This window comes from Gouania willdenowi, chromosome 5, assembly GCF_900634775.1.
Source record: "Gouania willdenowi chromosome 5, fGouWil2.1, whole genome shotgun sequence".
Classification (NCBI taxonomy): Eukaryota; Metazoa; Chordata; class Actinopteri; order Blenniiformes; family Gobiesocidae; genus Gouania; species Gouania willdenowi.
This window is the reverse complement of record NC_041048.1, coordinates 4022013-4048581: the sequence shown is the minus strand read 5'-3', so window position 1 is coordinate 4048581 and position 26569 is coordinate 4022013. Positions and strand designations below refer to the sequence as shown.

General features: G+C 37.5%; 5 protein-coding genes across 5 annotated transcripts; 2 read left to right on the top strand and 3 right to left on the bottom strand.

The window, feature by feature from the left end:
- Positions 1 to 224: 224 nt before the first annotated feature.
- LOC114463064 (gastrula zinc finger protein XlCGF57.1-like) lies at positions 225 to 3726 on the bottom strand. The gene is made up of 2 exons (XM_028446316.1): positions 3480 to 3726; positions 225 to 2609 (listed from the first exon to the last, which is right to left on the bottom strand). Exons 1-2 carry the CDS (start codon positions 3514 to 3516, stop codon positions 922 to 924), a joined length of 1725 nt encoding a protein of 574 aa, XP_028302117.1. The 5' UTR covers positions 3517 to 3726; the 3' UTR covers positions 225 to 921.
- A 1392-nt stretch (positions 3727 to 5118) lies between these two features.
- Positions 5119 to 7379, bottom strand: LOC114462913 (zinc finger protein 664-like). The gene is made up of 2 exons (XM_028446012.1): positions 7148 to 7379; positions 5119 to 6044 (listed from the first exon to the last, which is right to left on the bottom strand). Exons 1-2 carry the CDS (start codon positions 7302 to 7304, stop codon positions 5119 to 5121), a joined length of 1083 nt encoding a protein of 360 aa, XP_028301813.1. The 5' UTR covers positions 7305 to 7379.
- Positions 7380 to 8761: 1382 nt separating this feature from the next.
- LOC114462912 (uncharacterized) lies at positions 8762 to 25710 on the top strand. Its single transcript, XM_028446011.1, has 10 exons — positions 8762 to 9031; positions 10556 to 11971; positions 14633 to 15146; positions 15363 to 15693; positions 19049 to 19297; positions 20244 to 20460; positions 21652 to 21963; positions 22095 to 22180; positions 23411 to 23585; positions 24661 to 25710. Exons 1-10 carry the CDS (start codon positions 8893 to 8895, stop codon positions 25665 to 25667), a joined length of 4446 nt encoding a protein of 1481 aa, XP_028301812.1. The 5' UTR covers positions 8762 to 8892; the 3' UTR covers positions 25668 to 25710.
- Positions 14329 to 17525, bottom strand: LOC114463072 (zinc finger protein 721-like). The gene is made up of 2 exons (XM_028446328.1): positions 17275 to 17525; positions 14329 to 16094 (listed from the first exon to the last, which is right to left on the bottom strand). Exons 1-2 carry the CDS (start codon positions 17351 to 17353, stop codon positions 14629 to 14631), a joined length of 1545 nt encoding a protein of 514 aa, XP_028302129.1. The 5' UTR covers positions 17354 to 17525; the 3' UTR covers positions 14329 to 14628.
- Positions 18900 to 22410, top strand: LOC114463101 (THAP domain-containing protein 3-like). The gene is made up of 3 exons (XM_028446363.1): positions 18900 to 19297; positions 20244 to 20460; positions 21652 to 22410. Exons 1-3 carry the CDS (start codon positions 18944 to 18946, stop codon positions 21978 to 21980), a joined length of 900 nt encoding a protein of 299 aa, XP_028302164.1. The 5' UTR covers positions 18900 to 18943; the 3' UTR covers positions 21981 to 22410.
- Positions 25711 to 26569: the final 859 nt, after the last annotated feature.

Here is a 26569-nt window from a genome sequence, read left to right as displayed (position 1 = left end):
TTTATTTGAATGGTTAAGAATATACAAATAACAAAAACAACTTTACAATTACAGTGCAGGAAGAGGCAAAAACCCGAGGAGCTTATGTTTCTACGTGGAAGTCAAGGACACATCAAAGAGATCAGCAGACGCCTCTGAAGAAGACTGGCAGTTGACAGTCGAAACGTGTCAGGAGGTCAAGGTACATTTCCTGAAAAAAGTTGTCTGAATAAATGAAATCTAAACATATTTATTTCTGGAAGTAGATTTTTTTTCTTCTTTGCCTGAGAAGTCTTCATTTATGAAGCTACCTGTGCCCTCTAAGTTATTTGTTCTATCTAGAACAACTTTGTTCAGCAAATTTGTCCTTCAGTTGCATGAATCTGTCCACAATGGGCCAGGGTTTCCCAGATGAGATTTATTTTCATGAGCTTGAAGAATCTTTAAAAGGAACCAAAAATGTAAAGTTTGATTGATGTCTTCTTCAGGTGTTTTAAGCCAGTGGTTCTCAACCTTTTTTCGGCTCAAGTACCCCCTTTCTTTTATTTCTGAATTCCAGTACCCTCTTTTGTTCAACTATATTTCGCTCAGTATACAGTGAAAAAACAACATAGCCTAATGATGGTCTGAATGAGTGTTAACACACATATTAAATATTATCATTTTGTAAATAAGTGGAATTAAACAATATTTAGTGCCCCCAAATAGATTTTTTTCTATTGTTTTTATCTTTTCCAGGTCATCTCCCGCTTGATGTGGGACCAACCCATTTTCAGTTTATATTCCAAGATAATTTCTATCATCATTATAGTTATCATTTTTACCTGAAAATATACATTATAAATATCAATTTTTTTTCTCCATGCTATCCTTTCTTAATTTTCCTCTCTCCCTCTCGTAAGTACCCCTTGTAGTGCCATCGCGTAGTGTAGTGTTTTAGGCTCATTTCTCTCCGGCGTGAACCAGTATGTGGCTCTTCAGATATGCACTGCAGGTAAATCTCTTACTACAAACATCACAACCAAAGGGTTTGTCACCCGTGTGTCCCCTCATGTGTACAGTGAGAGCTGTCTTTTGAGTAAAACTTTGACCACACACGTCACAACCAAAAGGTTTCTCTCCCGTGTGGAGTCTCATGTGCACTTTTAGACTCGTCTTTCGAGTAAAGCTCTGATTACAAATGTCACAGTCAAAGGGTTTCTTTCTTGTGTGAACAGCCATGTGACACTTCAGATTGGTCTTGCGGCTGAAACGCCGACTGCAAACCTCACAGCAGAATGGTTTCTCTCCAGAGTGAATGTTCCGGTGCTCATTTAGATGCCACTTGGTAGTAAAACGTTGACTGCAAACATCACATCCAAAAGGTTTCTCCCCCGTGTGAACCCCCATGTGATCTATTACATTAGCCCTCCGAGAAAATCTTTGACCACACACGTCACAGCAGAAAGGTTTCTCTCCTGTGTGGATTTCCATGTGTCTCTTCAGACGTGTTCTAAAACTAAATCGTTTACCACACACGTCACAACCATAGGGTTTCTCTCCTGTGTGGACTATCATGTGTCTCTTCAAACATGTGCTAAAACTAAATTGTTTACCACAAAAATCACAACTAAAGGGTTTCTCTCCTGTGTGGATATCCATGTGTCTCTTCAGATGTGTTCTATAATGAAATCGTTTACCGCAAAAATCACAACCGAAGGGTTTCTCTTCCGTGTGGACTATCATGTGTCTCTGCAGACATTGTTGAAGACTACATTGTTTACCACAAGAATCACAACCAAAGGGTTTCTCTTCGTTATGAACGGCCATGTGACGCTCCAGATGTGTCTTGCGGCTAAAACGCCGACAACAAACATCACAGCCAAATGGTTTCTCTCCGGTGTGAACGCGAACGTGTTTCTTCAGATCGGTCCTGTAACGAAATCGTTTAACACACGACTCACAACCAAACGGTTTCTCTGCCGTGTGGACAATGATGTGTCTCTTCAGACTTGTTCTGTTACCAAATTGTTTACCACAAACATCACAACCAAACGGCTTCTCCTCCGCGTGAACCATCTTGTGGCTTTTGAGATCCTCGTTGCGGCTGCATCGTTTACCACAAACATCACAACCGTAGGGTTTCTCTCCCGAGTGGACGATCATGTGCCTTTTCAAATAACCCTGGCAGCTAAACCTTTTTCCACAAACATCACAACCAAAGGGTTTCTCTCCTGTGTGAGTGTCAGTATTTTTCTTCTCACCATCCAAACATGTTGATGGTGTTTCTGTGTTTTCCTTTTCGTTATTGTCCCTGTGTTCACTCTGAGCTTCAGACAAAGGTTCCTTCCAATCATCACTGTTGTCAGTATCAGATGATTCTGTTTCCTCTCCGTCAGGTTCTACTTTCATGAGTTTAGCTGAGCTGCAGGTTGCAGGTTCTCCTTTGATGTTCTCCTCACTTTGTCTCCAGTGTAGCAGAGAACATTGAGCTTCCTCCTCTTCTTCATCTTCACTCTTCACAGTAACAGCCGTGATATCCATCTCCTGCTTTTCCTCCAGTTCTTCCTCTTCCTTCTTTATGTGGATCTGATCCTGGAGTTTCAGTCCATGTTTACAGGAAACACCATCAGGAACATCTGCAGGAAACCCTGAACACAACCAGGACCATCAGAGACATCTCTACAATTGTGATTCACATCATTAGACTCAGCTCTACTTTACATATCAGTCTAATGCAGGGTTTTTCAACCTTGGGGTTGTGACCCCATGTGGGGTTGCCTGAAATGTCTAAGAATAATAAAATAAAATAAAAACGAATTAAAATGAAATTTTTAAATGACGATATATTAAATTACATTTTTCTAAATATAAATTTAAAAAAAACGTTTAAAATTGTATTCATTTATTCTTTTTGAACTATGTGTATCACAGAAATAGATGCAGGAAGAGGCAAAAAGCTCAAAGAGCTAAAATAATAATTATTGTTTTCAAATGAAAACATCACACAATCTCAAACAACTATATTCTATACTTGAATAATAAATACAAAAACTAATAAATCTAAGAAGCTGATTTTCACCAAAGAACTTAAATGCACTGTGTTTTTTTTTTAATGAGAACAGATTTAATTTGAATCTCTTTCAGAAGCCCAGTCAGTAATAGGCATATTATTATTTATAATTATTATTTAATGTATGAGTAGGGTCAAGTAAACTTTTTTATTTTATTTATATAGTGAATTGTTGGAAGGTCAGTGGTAAAAAAAAATATTTTCTTATTTTTAATTGAATTTATCTTTGAATAATTAATATGAATGCATACAATTGCGATGTTTTAATTTAGAACCATACATATCGGAATAATAATTTGCATAATATTTTCTACCTGTGTTTTGGCTTTGGTTCTTTTCAATGCATCCCTTCATTTATTTTGCTCTTATTATTTTTTCTTATTTCTCATTGTGGGACTAACAGAATATTATCTGATCTAATATAATGATAAAAGCGTTAAGTCCAAACCTGCAAAGTGTTCTTCAGATGAAGAGTCTGTCATCATGTTGCGAAAGCTAAGCTAAAGACTCCCCGGTGTCACGGTCCATCTGGTAACCGTGTTAGCTTGTGAACGATCTTCGTTTACTTTCTTTTCCTTCCAATGAAGACTCCTTCATTAAACCCTCTGTTGTACAGCACAGATATAAACTCAGTTTATCTGTATTATTTAATAAATTGATCGTTACCGACACACGGAAAACTGTTCATTTCTTCATCTTCTTCGGTGGTTTTTAATGGTGGTTGGCAGTAACACAAAGCGCGCTTTACTGACACTTAGCGGACGAGCAGCAGGTTTAACGTCGGAGTAACTTTTTAATTTTTAATTTTGTTAATATTATTTTAAAAAATCCACAGCCACAAAATAATGTGACAACAGCATCAACAAATATACAAAACCTGATTAAAAAAACATTTAATATTATTGGTGAATAACACTAAATAGACTAAGATAAACAATTAATTCAATAAACAACATATCAATAGTTGGGTTTGGATATGATAAAATTGACATTATTAATTATTAGTTATTGACAAAACATCTTAACGTTCATTTATTTTTTTATGAAACAAATATTTGGATATCTGTATACAACGTTGTACAAGTATAAAGTAAGAAAATCTACAATCACAATCATAAAAGGGAAACTTACTCACGTTCAAGTTAAATGTCGTATGTAAGGGAAAAAAAATACAATAGGAAAGATTATTTAATATTTTTAAATGGAAAGAACAGATTTTGATTTCACTAAATAAAGTTGAAAAAAAAAGAAGGAAAAAAGCTTTTAAAGTCACGTTGGAAAGACACTTCCGGAATGTTTTTCTGCGTTTTCATACCTTTGTTAACCTGATTCCTCAGCAGTGTTACTTTGTAACAACAAAAATACACAAAGATTCCATAAATACAAAAAAATTTACTAAACTACAAGACAGAAAATCGCAGGAAATGTCAACAAAAATACACAAAGTAAAAACTATAATACATAAAATTACACAAAACAATATCAACAAAAGTACAGACAGTAACAACAAATATACAGTTCCAAAAAATACAATTATACAAAATTACTCCAAAATTACACAAAACAAAGTGAAACACATTTCTCCCCAAAAAAGTTACACAAATGACAGAAAAATACACAAAGGGCTCCAGAATAACACAAAATTAAAAACAAAAGCACACAAAACAACACATATGCAAAATGACTCCAAAGACACACAAAATACAAACACAAATACCCAAAGTGAAACACAAAGTTCCCAAAACACACAAAATGACAGAGAAATGCACGAAATGTAAACAAAAGTACACAAAGCACCAACAAAAATACTCAAATTCCAAAATTATAGAAAATGACACAAACAATAACTAAACTAAATTTTTTCAAGAAAAAAATACACCAAGCGACAGAAAAATGCAGGAAATGTCAACAAAAGTAAAGAAAGATCTTACCAAGGGAAAGAATGATGTCACAATATTTAGTGAATTCGAGCTAATCAATTCACACAATAAGAAAAACACCACATGACGAGTGGATTTAAAAAATATATATTTATTGAAACTTTTTCCCATAATCATCACAGCCAAACAGTTTCTTTTGTGTCTTCTTCACATCAAACAGTTTTTTTTTTTGGAGTGGACTCTCATGTGACTCCTCAGGTGTGTATTTCTCCTGAAGCTCCTACTACACACAGAGCAGACAAAGGGTTTCACACCCGTGTGGATGCTCATGTGTGATGTCAGGTGTGCGTTTTGAGAAAAAGCCTGAGCGCACACATCACAGCTGAATGGTTTCTGGCCTGTGTGGGAACTCATGTGACTCGTCAGCAGTTTGTTGCTGCTGAATCGTTTGGCGCACACATCGCACTCGAGCGGTTTCTCCCCAGTGTGGACGATGGTGTGCGCTCTCAAGTTGGAGTTGGTGGAGAAGCTTTTGCCGCACATGCTACAGCTGAACGGTTTCTCTCCTGTGTGGACCCTCATGTGTCCGGTTAGAGTCGACTTCTGAGTGAAAGTCTGCCCGCACAGGTCACAACCGAAGGGTTTCTCTCCCGTGTGAAATCGCATATGTCTCCTCTGATGTGTTATGTCGCTGAAATGTTTCCCACAAACGTCACAACTCTTACGTGAATTAGTTTTCTTGCGTGAAGGTTTTTCTTTCTGTTTTTTCTCTGCGTGAAATTTTTCACTGATGGATTCTTTCCCCGTATTAATTTTTTTCCTGCTTGTACACGTCTTCTTTTTGTGATTCCTGCTGCCGTTTTCAAACTGAGGTTCCTGCCAGTCGTCATTGACGTCCGTCTCCTCAGTATCTCCGTCACTTTCCTTCTTTATTAGATCAACTAAGCTGCAGCTCGAAGGTTCTTCCTTGACGTTTTTCTCCGTTTGTCTCCACTTTATCTGAGGTTTCTGCGTCTCGTTTTCAATTGGACGAGCAGCTTCAGTTTCCAGACTTTCCCACACTTCCTCCTTTATGTTGAGACGCTCCAAACTGGGTTTCCTCTCACGGTAATCACCGTCAGTTGTTAATAAAACTGAAGAAAAGATCACAGGGAGACACGTTTCTATAATTTCTCATGAATAAAACCAAAACAAATGATGACTTGAACGAGGAAGAAGGTTCACACATGAATCTGAGGTTAGCCTCGGATTCACCGATAGGGGGAAATCAAGGGTCGCCAGAGACCTTCAAGTGACTGAGAATATTTTTTTAATAATTTGATCCCATTTTGCTTATTTTTACCATTTTTTTGCAACTACACCAAACGTGCCATATTTTAACCTATTTTTGTTACTTTTTCTTGCTCCTTTTGATGCGTTTTTGCTACATTACTCCCATTTCTGCCACTTTTTTAATGCAAATTTTTTTCCCCACGTTCACGACATTTTCACCACTTATAAACCCTTTCCACCACTTTTCCACCTAATGTTGCATATTTTGACCCATTATTGTCACTTTTAACCTCTTTTCACCAAATGTCATGCTTATTTTTGCCAATTTAACCACAGTCACAATTTGTCATGCTCTTTATTTGCCAGTTAAACGAATTTTTCTAATAATGACAATTTTATTTATTTATTTATTTTTTAATGTCCATTTCAGCCTCAAAAAAGACTTTAAACCAATTTCTGTGGTTTTTAAAATCCCATTTCACCACCTTTTCCATTATTTTTGGTCATTTTTAACCCATTTTATTTCTGATTAAAACAAGGATTTACATTTTTAAGATGACTATATGCAAATAATAATAATAATAATACACTTCATAATTTCTGCATTTAATGGATTTTCATAAATAAAATAAAGGTTTAATGAATCTGAAACCATGGTTACATGGAAGTACGATCTCTGAAGAAGAAAAGCCCAAGTTTGAAGAGTTCATCCCTAATATTCTATAAGTTAGACAGTGTAGTTTCACACAACAGCATCACCCATCGCTCCCCCTTGAGTTTCCCCTATGGGAGGATAACTTTAGTTTAGGTTCAACAAACTCTGAGTTGACTTACTTTGAGTATCTGCTTTAGTTCGATCAATTCTGAGGATGTTTACTTTGAGTTGCACGCGTGCACGAGCACTATAAAAGGCCCTCCTCGAGACCAAAATGGTGTGGAGAAACAAGTGAAATAATGTACGAACCCAGACGGCGGAGGCGGACTTTGGGGCTGAAACATGCACGGATTAAATCTCTTCTTCGTTCCTCTTTATCATCATCATCATCATCATCATCCGCCGTTTTTCTTCCACAGAGATGGAGCATATCTGTATGCTGACTCAGCGTTTCTCCTGTGAACATGTAGATGTTGTTAAATATTCTTCACAAAGTTTAAAGTTTCTCCGTCCGTGTTTGAAAACGACAGAAGAGGTTAAAAGTTTGGCCCCGGATGTATTTCCCTGTATGTGCCGACAGGAAATAGATTAAGCTTCCGGTTTCATTGGTTTGCGTGTTGCCTGGTGAACTACCGCAGTAACTAACTGTTGACAATCAGAGGGAACTTGCTTTTATTTTGTGATATTTTTAGACTTATCTATAGGTAAAGAGTGATGACTTCATAATCCCTTTAAGTCGAATTTTTGATTAGTTAGACTTTATGTACTAGTTTAACTGGTGCCCGTGCTAGCTGGTGACTATCTGCGGTATAGAATAATGTTTTTTCGTTTTTTTGTATTTTGAATATTGTTTTTTTTTTTACGACGGCCATTTAGGGCCACATTAAAATAAGACTGTGGCTATCCGTACAGTTGCCGTATCAATATACAGACATTCTATTCGTACGCAGCGCCCCTATTTGGTCAGTTTAGGTCGCGTGACTAAGACTAAACCCCTAAACCTAAACTTAACCCGAAAAAATGTTTCAATATCGGGTTATAACCTAATCCTAACCCGCTACGTCCCTGTATTTCGGTAACCGTACTAATAGTACCGGGGGTGTCCGTATGACAACCCTACAAATAGACACTTTCTTAAAATAATAAGAAATCTGAGCAATTATTATGACTTAAATCTCATAAAAATATGACTTTATTCTCGAAATGTTACGACTTAATCTTCAAATATTATGATTTTAACTTAATAAAATTACGATTGTATTATCAAAATATTACGACTTTAGTCCAATAAAATTACAACTTTATTCTCCAAATATTATGACTTTTAATCTCCTAGTGCTTAGATTTCTTTTTCTTTTAATATGCCATTGACAAAATCCTTTTTGTATTTCAACTTTATTCTCATTGACTTTATTCTTGAAATATTACGACTTCAATCATGAAATATTATGACATTGATCTCATAAAATTACGATTTTATTAAAATACGACTTTATTCTAAAATTGCAACTTATTCTCGACATAATACGACTTTAATCTCGTAGTGTCCAGATTTTTATTTTATTTTAATGTGGCCCTAATACCCAATCTTAGATAACCGAACTGTTAAAAAAAACGTATATTATCACGCTATATTACACGAATAGTAAAGACAACACGTCCTCAAAATGAAGGCGATGCTGACTGAAAGCCGGTGTAAAGACTTTAATAAAACTGTAGTAAATAGTCTTCTGACTAAAGATTAACAATATGGTGTTAATTAATAAATATTTAGACCCCAAATTAAGCAAACAAGAAAAGATAATGATGATATTTATTCTTCGGCCTTCACTCCTCTCCAGCTGGTGGCGGTAATGCCAGAAAAGTTTGTTTTCCAAAATCTACAGCGAAGAAGAAGAAAAAAAAAAAAACCAAAGAAGAAAACGAAGAAGAAGAAGCAGAGCGTGCGTGGAGAGGCGGTTTCTTCCTCGCGTGTTTATTTCTGCATCTTTTCAGTGAAAGTGATCGTCGTTTATGAAGAATATCTGAGAGAAAAGAACAACAAAAACAACAACATGTCCACCGTAGAAACGCTGAGTCAGCCAAAAGCCTCGCCAGATGCAAACCTGACTGATCTGTGTGGAAGAACAACAGCAGGTGATGATGAGGATGAGGAACCGTCTAATGAAGCATTGAAGCCCAACACTTCCACAGGTTTGCACCGTTACTTCCCAACTTGTAAGAAACCTGATGAATGAGGTGAAATTCAGTTGATTGTTCTCAACCTGCGGGGCGCTGAATCATACTCGGACCTCCCCCACTGACTCTGGGGGATGGGCATCTTTAATCTGATCTGAGGGTCACATGATCAACATTCATGTCAGCATTAGATGAATGACCAATGTGAGCATTAACACAGGAAACAGCAAAGGCTTTGTGTGTTTTTGTTGTTGTTTTGTCATTTTGGAATCGTTTTGTGCATTTTTGTTGTTGTGTTGTGTGATTTTGGTGCCATCTGTCATATAACTATCTGATAATTATGACTTATCTCATAATTATGACTTGGTATCTTGTATTTTTGAGATCGTATGATACAACAAACAATGCTAAACCTGAAATTAAACAAACTAAATTTTAGCCATTCTCTTGTGTTAGCTTTCTGTTAGCATCTCTCATGATGTGTAAAAAACACACAAAAATATTATCTATCATGCAATTTGTTTTTCATCTCTTGGTTACCTTGCTCGGCTTCCTTATCCATGATAATATTGGTATTCATATTTTTGGTGTGGGCATCAGAGCCTTTTTTCTGTCAGTTGGATTTTATTTTGGTTTTATTTTTTAGTGGTAAAATGATCCTGAAGAGAACTGACAGGTAGTGATAAAAGTTGATATGAAACATATTTTAATAATTGTGAACTACTGTACATAATGTAAGACAGACATAGAACTGTAACATGGTTCCACATAAAATTTCCATTACAATTACAAAATCAATAATCTGAACTTGATTACAATTCAATTACGATTACAACATCATCTGATGTTTTCAGTTACAATTAAAATTATCATTGTAATGAAATCGCATATCATAATCAGTTTTTTATAATTTATTGAAAAATAAAATAAAATTAATTTATATAAACACCAATCAAACACTTAAACTTAACATAAAAGCAGGGTTATGTGCAAGGGTCATTGTGGGGGCATCAATACATTCCATTAACACAGACAAATAAATACAATTAAATAAATAAAAATAATAGAATTAAGGAAAAAAAAAAAGATATCAGAATCAGAAATATTTTATTTATCTCAGGGGGAGATAAGTTGTTAGAGAGGCTCAAGAAATATTGCAAACAACAAGAATAAACACTAAATAAATAAATAAATAAAAAAAAACATAGATAATTAGAATAAGACTGTTTATTAAATACAAGTGCACACATTACAGTAGAAAAAAGATAAATAATAATAGTACAGATATACAGTATACAACAATCAAAGCTGTCATAAATATGTGTATACATATATATAATATCTTATGAGTCTGAATTTATTTGTATTGTTGGATTTATGCTTTGCAAATTCTTAATATTTAAGCCATCTCGAAGCTATTATGATTATTAATTATCAATTACACGGTTACAATTATAATTGACCCTAATCCTCATTAAATGCTTTTACAAAATTTTCTAAGCAGTTTTTCTTTTTTTCCACATTGTTGTTTGTCTGCAGATGTTCAGCAGCTGTCCCAATCAGACGTTATATTCCGTGAATGGAGATTTTATAAACTGCTGCAGAACTCAAAGCGTCTCTACATAAAGGAGGAGCAACTCTGGAAACCGGAGAAAGATGGCACGGCTGCGGTTTCACGGAGGAGTGAAGACGGAGAGGAGAAACGCGTTGACAAGGAGCGACCGAACTGTAGCTCGGCTCAACACGACAATCGACAAAGACGTGAAGAAAAAGAAACTGGAGGAAACTCTGAACCAAAGAGAGGAGACTGGGTTAAAAACACATCAATGATCGGTGGGGGTGTTGACTCTCAAACACAATTCCTGAGAAGGCTTCACCACCCTGTTAAAGGATGGAGGAGGTTTAGTTTTTCTGCTAAACTGTTTAGCAACAAGAAATCTTCTCAGACCAAGAAGTCAAATAACTCCGAAAGAAGAATCCGCACCGAAGAAAAACGCTTCAACTGTGACGTTTGCGGTAAAAATTTTGAACGGAGGGCACATCTGCAGAGGCACACCAGAGTCCACACGGGAGAGCGACCATTCGGCTGTGACGACTGCGGAAAGCGTTTCAGCCACAAGCAATCGCTGACCGCACACATGATGAGCCACACCGGGAAGAAACCGTTCAACTGTGATCATTGTCAGCAGGGGTTTCCCTCCAATTATTCACTGAACCGACACATGAGAATCCACACGGGTGAGAAACCGTACCTCTGCGACGTCTGTAGTCAGACTTTCACACAGAAATGCTCCCTGACGTCGCACATGAGAATCCACACCGGTGAGAAACCCTACGGCTGCGACGTGTGCGGACACCATTTTACGCAGAAGTGTGCGCTGAACGTTCACATGAGTCTCCACGCGGGAGAGAAACCATTTCAATGTCACTGCTGCGATCAGAAATTCATCCACAAAACGCATCTGAAGTTGCACATGAGAGTCCACACCGGTGAGAGACCGTTCAGTTGTGAACTCTGCGGTCAAGGTTTTACCCAAAAAGGCGCCTTAAAGATCCACATGAGGATCCACACGGGAGAGAAACCCTTCGGCTGTGACATATGTGGTAAAAGATTCAATCTGAATTCAAATCTCAAGTCTCATATGAGGGTTCACACGGGGGAGAAACCCTTTGGCTGTCAGGTCTGTGGACAGAAATTCAGTCAGAAGTCGGGACTGAATATGCACACAAAAATCCACACCGGTGAGAAACCTTATAGCTGTGTCGCATGTGGTAAAAGTTTCACCTATAAAAATGTTTTGATGTCACACATGAGAGTTCACACAGGCGAGAAACCGTTTGCTTGTGACGTTTGTGGTAAAAGGTTTACTCAGTTGAAGAGTCTAAGGAAACATGCAACAGTCCACGAAGAAGAAAAGTCAACCTTGGACCCTTTGGTTGTACATGAGCTCCCCAGCAGGAGAGAGACCTCATAGATGTGACGTATGTATTAAAGAAAAACATAAGCAGAATCTAAAGTTGCACATAAGAGTCAACACTCGTGAGAAAGCTTTCAGTTGTGATGTTTGCAATCAAGGATTTACTCCAGACAGCTTTGAGCTTGTAAAAGAGAGTTCAGGAGAGAAACCGATCGGTTGGCCCATTTGTTCACACTGGTGAGACCATTTTTAGATGTTCTTTAGCTGTTTGGTTGTGACGTGCGCTAAGAAATCTACCAAGACTGTAGAAATGTGAAGAAAAGTTTGTGTAAATAGAGAAAGTTTGTTCTTGTGTTGAAATGTGCCATTATCCGGTTTTGATAAAGACAAGTTGTGGAAAGTTTTGTTGTGCGTTTTGACGATCCCGATCAAATCCACACCGAGAGCCGCAGCTATCGATTATCCTTATTCTCTAGATATTTACTCAGTGCAGTCTTAAACACATTTGTACACAAAATATTAACAATAAAATGAACACGCTAAAGTAACACATTAAATGTGTTACTTTAGCACGAACAGTGTTTGTTGATTGACGTAGTAATTTATTGCAGAACTCCTTTATATATATATACAGTATGTGTGTGTATTCAGTGAAATATAAGGATTTCACCGCATGATATTTCATAAAATTGGCATCATCAAGCAAGGTTTGCATGAATATTATGATGGAAATAAATATAGAAATACTTTAAAGTCTTAAATTAAGGCATTAAATAATTTTGAATTAATTTATAGTAATTTTAAAGATGTTTTTCAATGCACCACATGATATTTTGACACTTTGAATAACAGAATAAATTACAGAAGTAATTTAATAACTTTTGAAAGAAGAAAAAAAAAAAATCAAAGTGAGCGCATATATACTGTTACTACATATTTGGTATCTTTTTGTTTTTGTGCATTTTAACCTTTTTTTAACTAAAATAAATGGATTTGGACAGAATATTTAGATGTGACATCATTGACCCATAGCCTATATATCTTAAATCTAAGGCTAAAATAGTAATAATGCCAATGTTATCTTTGAAAACAAATAAATCAACATTTTTCATCATTAGTCAGGTCATATTAATGTAAATATGCCATATTCATAGATCAAAATGTTGAAAATCCCAGCCAAATTCTGTTTTTCTTAATCGGGTTTAATTTATGAAAAAATAGTTGTAAGCAATTGTTTCCTGACATAGTGGGATGCCTTGCTTTATTTTTTACTCCTGATGTTTTTCTTGACTTTGTTCTTCGTCCCCTTTGTTGTTTTATTGGTTTGTAAACTATTGCAATTTGTAAACAAAATTAAAAAAAAAATCTAATCCTAAAATCAACAAAACGAGCAGATATTAAGGGCTATAAATGGAGAGAAAAGAAGTTAATAGAAGCGGGGCTGAGAACTCAAACATTTTAAAACCTTAAAACACACTAGTTTGCAATTATAAACAGCGCATGCGCCGTGACTAAAATAAACAAAGTGCAGTCTTTTGACTTTTCAACGCTTTTTTTAAATCATCGTCTGCACGAGACGTTCCTGCTGTCTGTCACCAGATAACTCGGTCACCAGTTGAACCACAGCACCAGGTATTTTTCCCTCGAGGTGAAAAAATGATTGACAGCGTGCGCGTATAATCGATCACGTGTTGATGGACTGAAAGAAAACAGAAGTGAGAGGTTTTACACTTAAATCTCAGACTGAAAACTGCACTGCAAGGACTGAGTCAAGCTTCAAAGGTAGGCCACTAGGTTACACGGTTACCAGTTCAACTTTACACCAGGGTTTTCTCCTTCCTGTGGTTTATATGTGTGGATAATGGGAGAAATCAGCAGCTTTTAGTGACAAACCATCAACATGTCCACAGAGGAAACATTAAGACATGTTTAATTTTAAGAACAGCAGATGATGATGAAGAGGAACACTTCTACAGGTTTGCACTGGGTTTTTATTTACCGAATATTTTATATACATATATTTGTTGTGTGTATGTAATTTTGAATATCAAATTGTTGAAAAACCAGTCTTTTTCTTTTCAAATTTTGCAGTCTGCAATCTTCCAATTATTCCACACATTTCCCCCAATTAAATAAAAAAAAAAATTGGCCACAATGACACAATTTATATATCATTTACATGTGGACTTGCAAACAAGTGCAGAACATTTTTAAAATTGCTGATTTTCCCACCTATAATGATATCTACATGATAAAACTCACACAGGACAATTACACACATGACTTTATTGCTCTAATAATAATAATAATAACTCAAAACCATTATTTATTCACACCAGTCACTCACATCAGTCATACCGGTGGTGGTAAGCTACAATGTGGCCACAGCTGCCCTGGGTCAAACTGACAGAAGCGTTGCTGCCATTTTGCTCCTACGGCCCCTCTGACCACCACCAACATTCATGCACAATTCATACAAGGCAATGGGGCAATGTGCCTTGCCCAAAGACAACAACGATTTGGCTAGAGCAGGATTTGAACCACCAACCCTTCAGTTATTGGACGTCCCACTCTACCACAGAGCCACGGTTGCATTTTTAAAAATGTATTTACTATTATTATTTTAAAAAATACGGCATTTCTCACAATCAGCCAACTGTTCACTGGGGCGTTGTGTGATTGTTGGATGTTTTCTCAGAGGTCCTCGTCAGACGTGCTCGTCCCCTCGTCCTCGTCTGTCCCGTGTGTTTCAAACCCCTGGGAGACCCCTCCTCTCCGCGGTTGGATCGACAGATGTTTTCTCTTCATGAAGCGGAAGCACCAGGACGGACCGCCTTTGAATTCTGCGATGCCGAGCTCCTTGGCCATCTCCTGCGCTTTGAGGCGGAGCTGAATGGTGTTCACCCTGAGGCCTGTGGCCCTCTGCTGCAGAAACCACCTCTCCAGTTTGTCCTCCAGGTCGGTCCATCTGGGCTTCATACCGCGGTTGGCCTTCTTCGTCTTCTTCACCGACTGGAGGAAGTCTTTCTGCTTGCGCCAGTCTCTCACCAGCTTCTCGTGGATACCGAACTTCTTCTGCGCGGCGGCTTTGCTTTCTTCTTCGGCGAACTTGATGACTTCCAGCTTGAAGGCGGCGGTGTAGCTGCGTCTCTTGATAAGACGCGAGTTTACGACTGCCGGCTCATTGTTTCGCTCCGACTTTCGATAGAAGTGTTTACCAGAGTCGTCGCAGACTGAGGGTTTCTCTCCCGCGTGCGTTCCTTTGTGCGTCTTTAAACAATACCGTTGATTAAAACGTTCACCACAGACGTCACAACTATAACGTTTCTCTTTAGTGTGTGTTTTAAAGTCTCTCTCAGACTCTTCTGCTTCCTCGCTGTTGTCTACATCCGTCTCCGTCTTTACGTCGTTGGGTGATGCTTCTTTAGCGACATTGGTCGGACGCTCTATCGTCTTGTTGTCCCCACGTTGTCGGTGCTGGAGCTGAGGCATCGGAGGCTTCTTCCCACGGTTGGCCTTCTTGGTCTTTTTCATGGCGTGAAGGAAATCCTTCTGCTTGCGCCAGTCTCGGGCCAACTTCTCGCTGATGCTGAACTTCCTCTCCGCGGCTCTGTTGCCGTTTTCCTCCGCGTACTCGATGACCTCGAGCTTGAACGCGGCGGTGTAGCTCCGCCTCCTGATAATCGGCGTGTTCACAACCAACGATTTATTCTTTACGTCCGACCTTCGACCCGAGTATTTACCGAAAACACCACAGCTGTAGGGTTTCTCTCCCGTGTGCGTGGCTTTGTGTGTCTTTAAGTCATACTTTCCACTAAAACGTTTCCCACACGCATCACAACTATAAGACTTGATTCTCGTGAGGACTCGTAAGTCTTTATTACAACCAAACTCTTCAGTTAAACTGCAGGTTGACGGCTCCTCCTTGATGCTGATTGGACGATCCTGCTTTGAGTTGTCCTCAGTTTGTTTCCAGTGCAGCTCAGAGATCGGAGGCTTCTCTTCTTCTTCTTTAGGTATAACAATCACAGCAATGATGTCCGTCTCCTGCTGCTCCGCCTCCTGATTTTCCTGTGTTTTCTCCTGCTGCACCAGTGGAGACGACAGTCTGGAGAAAGCTCCATCAGCTCCAAACCCCAACCGAACACCTTCAGGCAACACTGAGGGAAAATAATGGAGATTAATAATCATCAATAATAACATCCAAATCAATCGCTTTCTTTTAAAAACAGATTAAACCCTTAAATTAGGATTTCAAATATTAAAAGACAGATTAAAAAAACTCAGACTCGTGATCTTGGGCCTGTAGTACGAAGCTGGATAAGTATATCCTTGATATTTCTCTGTTAGCTTCACTTAACTAAACATTCTGTCAGAGAGCAGCTGTACTACCAAGCAGGATATAAATATGTCCACTTAAGCAAAGGGATTTTGAGGCTGCCTACGTAAGTGCTCCAGTGACAGAGGGGGAGTTTACACCATCAGACCATTCACAATCGTGGACAAACTGTATAGAGCAACTCACGTCACAAATGAGGAATAATACTTTAAAAATATGAAGAATTAAAATCCATAAATCAGACCAAAAACAACACTGTTGCTGCAGAAAAAGCAGAAAGAAAAGAGCACAAATAGGAAGCTACAGAAGAGGATTAGGGCCATTGGAAAAAGAAAAGGAATGAAAAAATAAAATAAAAAATAATACCAACATATATAAATAAATAAGATTACAATTTTGATTTTTTTTTTTTTTCCACAACTGGCTCTGTTTTTTTTTTTTTTTTTTTTTCAGTGGACCTAATCCTTTTCCTTAGTTCCGTCTTTGCTGAAACTGTTAATGTGTAAAAGCATGACATTACACAATAGAATGGCCTTGCTGAACCTTGAGCATGAAAAACAGAACAATAAATAAATAAAAAGTGCACTTTATTAATAAAAAGCTTTATTACTGTTCATAAAATATTATTGCAGTTTGTTTTAATGATGTTTGAAATAAAGTAGTCCAAATAACCCTAACCCTGAGAGTTTGTCTTTCTTCAAAGGAGGCACAGCAGGAAAAGTTTGAGAACAACTGCATTAAATACATAATATTTAAAAATACGGGCCGTTCAAAATAAGGTCGTGGGCTGCATGCGGCCCCCGGGCCGCCAATTGCCCCTCCAGTAAACTAAGATAGAGACGTTTCAAGCACGCTGCGCATGCGCAATAATATGCATGACTTCAAATGCACTTTTTCCTGTTAGTGTGTTGATAAAAAATAAAATATATGAATGAAATCTAACGTTTCCCTCCGTGTGTGAGCAGGACAGCGGTGAATGAAGTCAGATTAAAGATCCAAACCTGTGGAAGTGTTGAAGGCATCATCATCATCATCATCATCAACATCATCTGCTGTTGTTCTCCCACACACATCAAACATGTCTTCATCAGACGAAGATGTTTCAAACACACACACAGTCCCAGTTTATCCTCCTCCTCCCGCTTATAGAGCTCCGATCCCCGCACAGCTGAACAACATCAACACTAAAGGGATTCGAACATTTTCTGATTCAACGACAGCAGAAATAAACAAGACTTCCACTGCTTCTTCATCTTCTTTCCTCTACAGTTGATAACCAGAGCTCAGCCTCACTACCGCCACCTATAGAACCGGAGTAACAATCACCGACATAGAGATTTATTTAGACACATAATAATAACATAGACACATATAACACAACATGTAAAAATGACAATTCATGCATATATACGTATACACTGTTATTATGCATCATGTTAACAAATGCAGAGATCATACAATAAAGAATAAACATGATTATGATTAAAATCTCAGCAAGGATTTTTATTTTAATCATTACGATCATTTTCATTATTAAATTATTATTATTATTATTACCACCAAAAAGTGTTCATATTTTATAATATGTCATATACAATAATCAATAGAACAATAGATAGGGTAGCATATTAAAGTCAAAACCACAAGTTCAATCTCTACACAGAGGAACATAATATGGAGAAAAAAACAACAACACAAAAAATACAAGATAAAATAAATAATACATAAATGAGGGCTTTTAAAGCGGATAATTAAGTGGTACAATTGAAAACAGATTTAAAAGGAGCTATATATATATATATATATATATACATATATTTTTTTTTTTTTTTGACAAGGAAGTTAGGTTTTCACTATTTTGCTTTGTGTATAAAAAGAAAAACACATCATTTATTTGACAAAAAAGTTATTTTGAAGAAGAAACCACTGAACACCTCTTCTCTTCCAATGTACATTTTATTGACTGGCTTTCCTCTAAAGTCCCTCAACTAAATTCATTTTGAATAATTAATAATTCACACTATGACTTCCTTACCAATAAAGTTTTTGTACTTTGACAGTTTTATATACTCAAAGCAAAATACTCTAAAAACTATGGAAACCTGCCTTTCTACACAAGCGCAATGTGCCGTTGTTTTCACCGTGTTAGGATGGCTGAGTGGTCTAAGCGCCTGACTGAAGAATTCTTCCTTTCGCTGCCGTGGGTTTGAATTCTGCTTTTCTCATATATTTTTTTTTTTCATTTTAACATATTTAACATGACAAATTCTATCTTTAAAAATACATGTACGAAACAAAGAAACACTTTAGGGTATTTCCTGGGTTAGAGCTAAAATAAAAGGGTTAGCGGGGTAGCTAAAAATAAATATGAGCTAAAATAAAACTGACGGAACTTTAAGTCATGTGGTACGTATGAATAGACCAGATTTCTATCGATACATTTCCGCCATGTTTTGGTTTGCTTTTTTTTTTTCTTTGTTCTTTGCTTCTAAAGATGTTACAAGTTGAGTTACGTATCCTCGTAGAGAGTTTTTATACATTTTTTTAAATGTTCAATTAAAAAACAGAAAGGAAAAAAAAAGGTGTTCAACCGGAAGTGCTCCTTCCGCCAGATTGGAACGACTTCCGCTGAAACGAGAAAAGAAGATTGTTGTTAGAGTTTATGAAGAAATGCCGGTGTGTTCAGCCTCTGGTTGTCCCTACCAACCCAAACGGTTTATGGACCGGAGATCCACCCATGCCTTTCCTCTGAACAACCCAGCTCTGTGTAAACAGTGGGTGAAAAATGTGGGAAGAGAGGACTTCATTCCCTCCAAGACATCCAGGCTTTGTTCAGCACACTTTGAAGAGTCCTGCTTCCAGGTGGACATGTACGCTAAGTACCTTCCCCAAGCTCTGATCGCCTCGAACCGGGTCAGAGCCAAGAAGCTGAAGCCCGATGCGGTTCCTACTCGGTTCTCCCACAGACCCCTGATCAAGCAGAGCCAGGAGCCCAGGATGGAGCCGAGTGAGCGGGAAGACAAGGTGAGAGGAAAGTGTGATAAAGCTCCAATCTGAAATAACAGGTGTGTTTCGCGTTTGCCTGGTCAAATCAGCCGCACTACTATGGAACAAAAAACATTTTTTTTCCATAAGTAGTCCATAATTTATATTTTTGTGATGAATTTAGTACTTCCGAGACTACTTGCATGAATAATATTGAGTACTTTTACTGTGTACTTTTTGAGTAATCCTCTGTCAAAATCATGTACAGATCACACATTTAAGGATATTTCACCCAACTTTGACGTGGAAATAAAAGTTATTTGTTTTTTTGTAGTCATTTTGCGAGATTCAGTTTGTGTAATTTTGGTGTAAATTTACGTCTGTTGTCCTATTGTGTGTTATTTGGAGTCGATTTGTGCATTTTTTTTGTTATATTTTTGTCTCATTGTGTGTTTTGGTTTTTGTTTGTTTTGTATGTTTTTTGGGGTCATGTTGTATATTTTCCATATATTTGTAGCCATCTTATGTATTTTTCTTAAGTCATTTTGTCATCTAGGGTGACTGTGGCTCAGGTGGTAGAGGGTCGTCTTCTGATCGAGAGGTTGGAGGTTCGATCCTAGTACCTGACTATGTGTCGAAGTGTCCTTGGGCAAGACACTGAACCCTAAGTTGCTCCCAGTGGTTGACTAGCGCCTTGCATGGCAGTCCTGTCCCATTGGTGTGTGAATGTGAGAGTGACTGGGTGAATGAGCTGATATGTAAAGCGCTTTGAGACTGCTTCAGTGTGGTGATAAAGCGCTATACAAATCAAGTCCATTTACCATCTCTTTGTATATATATAAATATATTACACTGCATGTGGCCTGTGTCTGAACAGTGATTCAAAGCTGCTCACACTCAACATTGTGTACACAGCATGTTGTTGTTGTTGGCCTCGTGTGTTCATACAGTGTATGTCTATTATAGTGTTTGTTTCCTCATGCAGGCACAGTGTGAGAGCATGGGAACAGACAGGTTGAGGAAACTGTGGCCCCGCCCCCCTCCTCCTCTTGCTGCTCCGACCATGATCTCCTACACGTTGGTGGAGACATGGCTTCCTCCACACCTGACGCCGTTGTATGCAAGGAGAGTCCTAAGGGAGCATGCATACTTTTCTTCATCGTCACCTCCCAAACCAACATACCCACCGCCCCCCTTCTCAGGTGAGCATCACACACTACCTCAGTGTTTTAATAATGTAACTCAGAGACAGTCGGCATTTATCACAATCCATGTACCCTTTGTTCTTTGGTTATTCCGTTTCAAAACCAAATCAAAATAACAGTGTGGTTATTGTGTTTTACCGACTTAAAACCAAAACAGAAGTACAAAAAAAAATAAAAAACCACATGAGCAGCGTTTTTCTGTTTTAAAATTAAATCTTTTGTTTTTTGTGATATTTGGATATTTACGGGAAACTATGGACGAGAGCTTCATGTTTTAATCTCACCAAACAGAGGGGACCCACAGACGGGGGCAGACTTTTACTCTGCTGCATTTGATAAAATGTTCTTGTATCATGTTTTCCACCTCACACCAATGGCAAAGAGGTGTAATTTGTGTTAATGACATTTGGTTAAAGAGTTATTGATGCTGAAAGTCTGAATTTGTGAATATCTGCCAACTTTACTGAACAGTGTTACCGTTCAAAGAATCCAAAGAATCTGGTGACTGACTATCAGCTGTGGGGCTGGTGTGAAGACCAATTATGGAATCAGAACAGTATCATAATGAATGAACTCTTGCAGGGTTTTTCACGAATGCACATGGTAAAATGGTAAATGGACTTGATTTATATAGCGCTTTATCCCCACACAGAAGCAGTCTCAAAGCGCTTTACATATCAGCTCATTCACCCAATCACTCTCACATTCACACACCAATGGGACAGGACTGCCATGCAAGGCGCTAGTCAACCACTGGGAGCAACTTAGGGTTCAGTGTCTTGCCCAAGGACACTTCGACACATGGTCAGGTACTGGGATCGAACCCCCCAACCTCTCGATCAGAAGACGACCCTCTACCACCTGAGCCATGGTCGCCCTTTTTAAAATGTTTGGAAAGTACCCTGACCCCTAAATTATCTTTTATCCCTTTTTTCCATTTAGGGCGATGATTTTAAGTAGGTGAATTGGTTTGTGTACTAGTAAATAACTTGAAAATAGTCTAAATGATCTGAATGGAAAAAATTGTGATTGTGATTTTACAAAGAATAAATTGTGATATTACATTTTTTCCATATTGCTCACCCCTAATATAGGTGATATTGTAATTTTCTATATCGCCAAAATAGAAAACTGGATATATTGTCCAGGCTTAGTCGTCAATGACTGATGCTGTTTTCTGTGAACCAGGTTCCAGTGTGGGAGAAGTGAAACACATAAAGAAGGAGCAGGAGGAATTCTGGGTAAAAGAGGAAGAAGAGAAGCTTTGTGCGTACCAGGAGGGAGACTTCATTGCTGTTTGTGTGAAGAGTGAAGATGACGAGGAGGAGAAGCCTCAGTGTTCTGAGCTCCAGTGGAGACTAAGTGAGGAGAACATGAAAGAGGAACCTTCAACCTTTGGCTCAGCTGATCTGATCAAAGCAGAACCACCACAGGACATTAGTGGAGAACAAACACACTCTGATGGAGAGGAAATGGACTCTGGAAATGGTGGTGATCACAGTGATGATGATGATTAGGAAGAACCTCTGAAAGACTCGGAATCTGAAAGTAAATTCAGTATCTGACAGGAAGAAGAAGAGGACATGGGATTATTAATGGGAAAACAACATCCTCCAGTTTCTCTGTATCAGAGCAGAAGAATACGACGTATAAATCTAAGGGTGTGATGCCCATGGCATCAGGTGCTGATTGCTCAGTGTTCCAGTGTGCTGATTGGGTAATGTCACACACTTAGGCCTAGTGTGCTGAGGTTTCTAAAGGCAGGCATACACTGTGCGATTTTTGGCCCATTTTGAGACGATTTTTTCTCGTGCGACTATTTTGTGGGATTGTGCGAGTCTCTGCTAGATCGTGTTCAGATTAACACCTAATTTGGTTTATTTTATTTATTGATTGATTTGAATATTTGATTTTGCTTAATTAAACAATAAAGGTTTATTGAATGTTTGCCAATGTCTTGTCTCTCGTTATTGTTGTTGTGACCTTTCAAACCGGGTCATGACAGAGGGAGATTCCACTTCCTGTTTGGGAGTTGAGTCATTCCAGAGTGAAACACAGGAGATTAGGGATGGGTACTGAATTCGGGCTTGTGGGTCTTCGGTGTTAATGAGACGATAAAACTATTTAATGGCAAATTAAGACATTACAGCCGATCACAATAATTGCAAAAAATTTAAATTGGGATTTCGTTCCACCTATTTAACATTGTAGATGTGAACCTTGCCCAGAATAATTATTAATAGAGTAAGGTGTTTGATTTCCCTTTTTCATCCATTGACATATAGAAAAACATATTTAGCATCATTATATTTAAAGTTCTGTGTCCTTCCATTGTGGTTAGATTATAATATCTGAATAGGTTTGTGAAATATCTGTATTGATTACTAGACATCTGATTTTCTTTTTAGTTTTTTTTTTCCACTGATTATTTATATATATATATATGTACTGGTTATACATTATTTAGTCTAGAAAAATTATATTCATCTATGCAAATCGTTAATTGTAATGCCAGTTTTTGATTTGACTAAATAAAGTTGGGAAGGGGAAAAAAAGAATAGGTTTGTGACGTGACGTCATCATTATAAGCAACGAAACGAAAAAAAAAAAAACACTTCCGGGTCAGATTTGTCACGAATGAACCTCTTTGTCACCATTTAATGAAATCGTTACGAACTGAAAACTGAGAAAAACACCGACAGAGCAACTCGGACTTTGGAAATGTTACATTCCTTCTTTCACCATATTTATCTATTTAAGAGAACAGCGAAGCAGCTTTCAGTCGGTGTTTAACATGCTAACAGCTATTAGCAACACTTTCGAATCTCTGTCACCAGGTAACACGGACACCAGTTGAACCGGGACGTGCATAGTGGCTTTCTCAGTCTGTTTCTGTGTGAACAAGCGGACGCTGGATCTCTGTAGTGTGTTTTTAACGTTTTTGTAGAAGAATTTGAGAGATCCGCAGATTTTAGTGACGAATAACGTCAACATGTCCACAGAGGAAACGCCGAGTCAGCATGAAGACATGTTTGATCTGTGTGGAAGAATAACAGATGATGATGATGATGAGGAGGAGGAGGAACCGTCTGATGATGCCTTCATCCACAACACCTCTACAGGTCTGCACTGTTCACTGAAAACTTTCACTTTCATTTGTAATCTTTAGGAAATAGGTTTTGTTGGGTAACCACATTTATATTTTCTACTCCATATGTTTAACGATTAGAGCTGGGCGACGTGCTTTTATCACGGATCGATACATATTGTGATTAATTATTAATGATTGTTGTGTTTTAATTTTCATTTTTTCCTTCTCCAAAAACAAAAAGCTGCACTTCTAGAAACAATACATGAATCATGGTTAAAAAAACGAAAGAAAAAAAAACAAGGAACATCACATCAGTCGCTCTGACATTTATTTACACCACATGTCGTGTTGACCCATGAGCACATCTGCACAACATGGGAAAATATGAGCATTAATGCAAGAAAGAACAAAAAGGTTTTTTTTAATTTATTTATTTTTTAGTATTTTTCTAGTATTTTTTTTTATTTATTTTCTGTGTCTTTGTTGTGTGTTTTTTCATTTTGTGCATTTTTTCGATTTTTTTCTTAATGAAAAAGTAAAAATCTACAGATGTCGCTCCGTTGTATAACTCACATCATCAAATCTTAATGACAATGTAGGAATCCACAGATAAGTCGCTCTGTTGTATAAGTCGAATAATTAATTATCAATTCGAAAAGTAGGAATCTACAGATAAGACGCTATGTTGTATAAGTCCATTCATTAATTCTTAATGAAAAAAGTAAAGATCCAAAGGTAAGCTACGTCATCAATACTTAATTAAAAAAGTAAGAATCCACAGATAAGTTGCTTTGTTGTATTGTTGTATCAATTCTTAATTAAAAAAGTATTAATTCATAGATAAGTCGCTCCATTTTATAAGTCGCATCATCAATTGTTAATGAAAAAAGTAAAAATTCTAAGATGAATCGCTCCGTTGTACAAGTCATGTAATCAATTCTTCATGAAAAGAGTAAGAATCCACGAATAAGTTGCTCCGTTGTATAAGTATCTTCATCATTTCTTAATGAAAAAAGTATTGACCTATACCATGGAAAATATGTTGCGATATGTGTCGTTTTAATAATATTTGCTATGACTACATTTTCCCTTGGTTTTTCCTGAAGGTGTATCTTTTGAGTGGAAGTCTCCGCTTGGGACGCAGATAAAACAGGAGGAACACTGGGAAAATCCGGAGGGAGAGCAACTTTGTGAGCAGCGGGAGTCGGATATCATCGCTGTGATTATTAAGAGTGAAGATGATGATGATGATAAGCCTCAGATATCTGAGCTACCAACTGAGGACGACGTGAACGAGAAGCGTCCAATCAGCATCAAGGAAGAACCTTCAACCTGCAGCTCGACTGATGTGAAAAACACTGAAACTGAGGAAGACTGCAGCAAAGAAGAAGAAGAAGAAGAAGAAGAAACAGACAAAGATCCAAAGGGACCATATGGATGTGACATTTGTGGTAAAACCTTTAGTCAGAAAGCCTACATAAAGACACACAAATTAATACACACTGGAGAGAAACCTTTCGCTTGTGATGTGTGCGGGAAACACTTCAGTCAAAAGTCAAGTGTAAAGACACACAAACTAATCCACACAGGAGAGAAACCTTTTAAATGCGACGTGTGCGGTAAACACTTCAGTCAGAAGCATTACGTGAAAGCGCACCAAGCGTTGCACACAGGAGAGAAATCATTCAGCTGCGACGTGTGCGGGAAACTGTTCAGTCGAAAATCGGACGTGAACAAACACAAATTAATCCACACGGGAGAGAAACCCTTCGGCTGCGACGTCTGCGGGAAGGATTTCTTTTGGAAATCCAACCTGGATAGTCACATGAGATGCCACACGAGGGAGAAACCGTTCAGTTGTGACGTCTGTGGTAAAAGTTTCAGTCAAAAGTCCGACGTGAACAAGCACAAACTGAGTCACACGGGAGAGAAACCCTTCGCCTGCGCTATATGCGAGAAGGATTTCTTACGGAAGTCAGATTTAGAAAGTCACATGGGACGCCACACAGGAGAGAAACCATTTGGTTGTGTGACGTGTGGGAAAAGGTTCTCCCATGAGCGTACTCTGAAGAAACACATTACACTACACACAGAAGAAGAAGTAGAAGCTTAGCGTACGTGGTTTATTACTACGTGTGCATATGAAAACATTTAACTGGAAGAGACATGAAAAGAAAATGTCAATCTTTCCTGTTCTACTTTTATCTTTATCTTCATTTTTTTTTTTTTTTTTTTAAATTATATATATATATATGTGTGTACAGGATATTTTAGTAAATAATTTTGATTGTGTAAATATTTATTTAGATCTGATCTTTTAACAATGCTGTTGGTTTATGAAACCATTACATCCACTTTATTGCTTCAGATGTTGATAATTGTATAAATCTGTCTTTTAAAGTGTTTATTTTTACTAAACTACTGTTTTTAAAGAAAACAAAATCAAGGAAACTGTTGAATATTTTGAAGAACAAATAAAAGAAAATGTGAGTTTTTGTCTATTTTAATGTGTTAATCCTCTGATTGGTCATTAATCTAAAGTTGATATAAATGTTGTTCATATGTCCCTAAAACCAGATACAATCACATGACTGTGGCTCCTCCCACTGTGAAAACAGTTGCTCATCTCTGTTCTACTGTATTATGTAAAAAAAATACAAACCTGCTCTGATTGCATGTCGTCAATGAAGCTCTTTCAACACCAGAGGGCGGCAAACGGTTTCCTTTCCTCAAATCCCAAAAAATTTAATTTGCTCACAGTACAATTTTTTTTCACCAGACAACCGTGTTTTATACAAGCTTAGTTGAATAGATAATTATAAGTTAGTTGAAAGTAATCAAACCGAGGTTTAAATATGAATATTAGAAAAAGATGACTTACTGAATTGTTCTGTGCATTTATTCTCTGATGATGCTCAGATTTCACATTTGTAAAAATGAATTGAGAAAATTGAGGGTTAATGTAAATAATTTTTCCATAGTGTGAAATTCTGCTACACTGGAACTTTTGCAAAA

Bases quoted from the DNA above. Each gene is read 5' to 3' on its own strand.
- LOC114463064 (XM_028446316.1), bottom strand. From the start codon at position 3,516: ATGATGACAGACTCTTCATCTGAAGAACACTTTGCAG. The intron at 2,610-3,479 runs GTTTGGACTTAA...GGTTGTGTTCAG, and splicing joins ATCTGAAGAACACTTTGCAG to GGTTTCCTGCAGATGTTCCT.
- LOC114462913 (XM_028446012.1), bottom strand. From the start codon at position 7,304: ATGTTCACAGGAGAAACGCTGAGTCAGCATACAGATATGCTCCATCTC. The intron at 6,045-7,147 runs GTTCGTACATTA...TCTTTTCTTCAG, and splicing joins AGTCCGCCTCCGCCGTCTGG to TTTTATTAACAACTGACGGT.
- LOC114462912 (XM_028446011.1), top strand. From the start codon at position 8,893: ATGTCCACCGTAGAAACGCTGAGTCAGCCAAAAGCCTCGCCAGATGCA. The intron at 20,461-21,651 runs GTGAGCATCACA...TCTGTGAACCAG, and splicing joins CCCACCGCCCCCCTTCTCAG to GTTCCAGTGTGGGAGAAGTG. The intron at 22,181-23,410 runs GTAATGTCACAC...ACGTTTTTGTAG, and splicing joins TGTTCCAGTGTGCTGATTGG to AAGAATTTGAGAGATCCGCA.
- LOC114463072 (XM_028446328.1), bottom strand. From the start codon at position 17,353: ATGTTTGATGTGTGTGGGAGAACAACAGCAGATGATGTTGATGATGAT. The intron at 16,095-17,274 runs GTTTGGATCTTT...ATTTTCCCTCAG, and splicing joins TGCCTTCAACACTTCCACAG to TGTTGCCTGAAGGTGTTCGG.
- LOC114463101 (XM_028446363.1), top strand. From the start codon at position 18,944: ATGCCGGTGTGTTCAGCCTCTGGTTGTCCCTACCAACCCAAACGGTTT. The intron at 19,298-20,243 runs GTGAGAGGAAAG...TTCCTCATGCAG, and splicing joins CGAGTGAGCGGGAAGACAAG to GCACAGTGTGAGAGCATGGG. The intron at 20,461-21,651 runs GTGAGCATCACA...TCTGTGAACCAG, and splicing joins CCCACCGCCCCCCTTCTCAG to GTTCCAGTGTGGGAGAAGTG.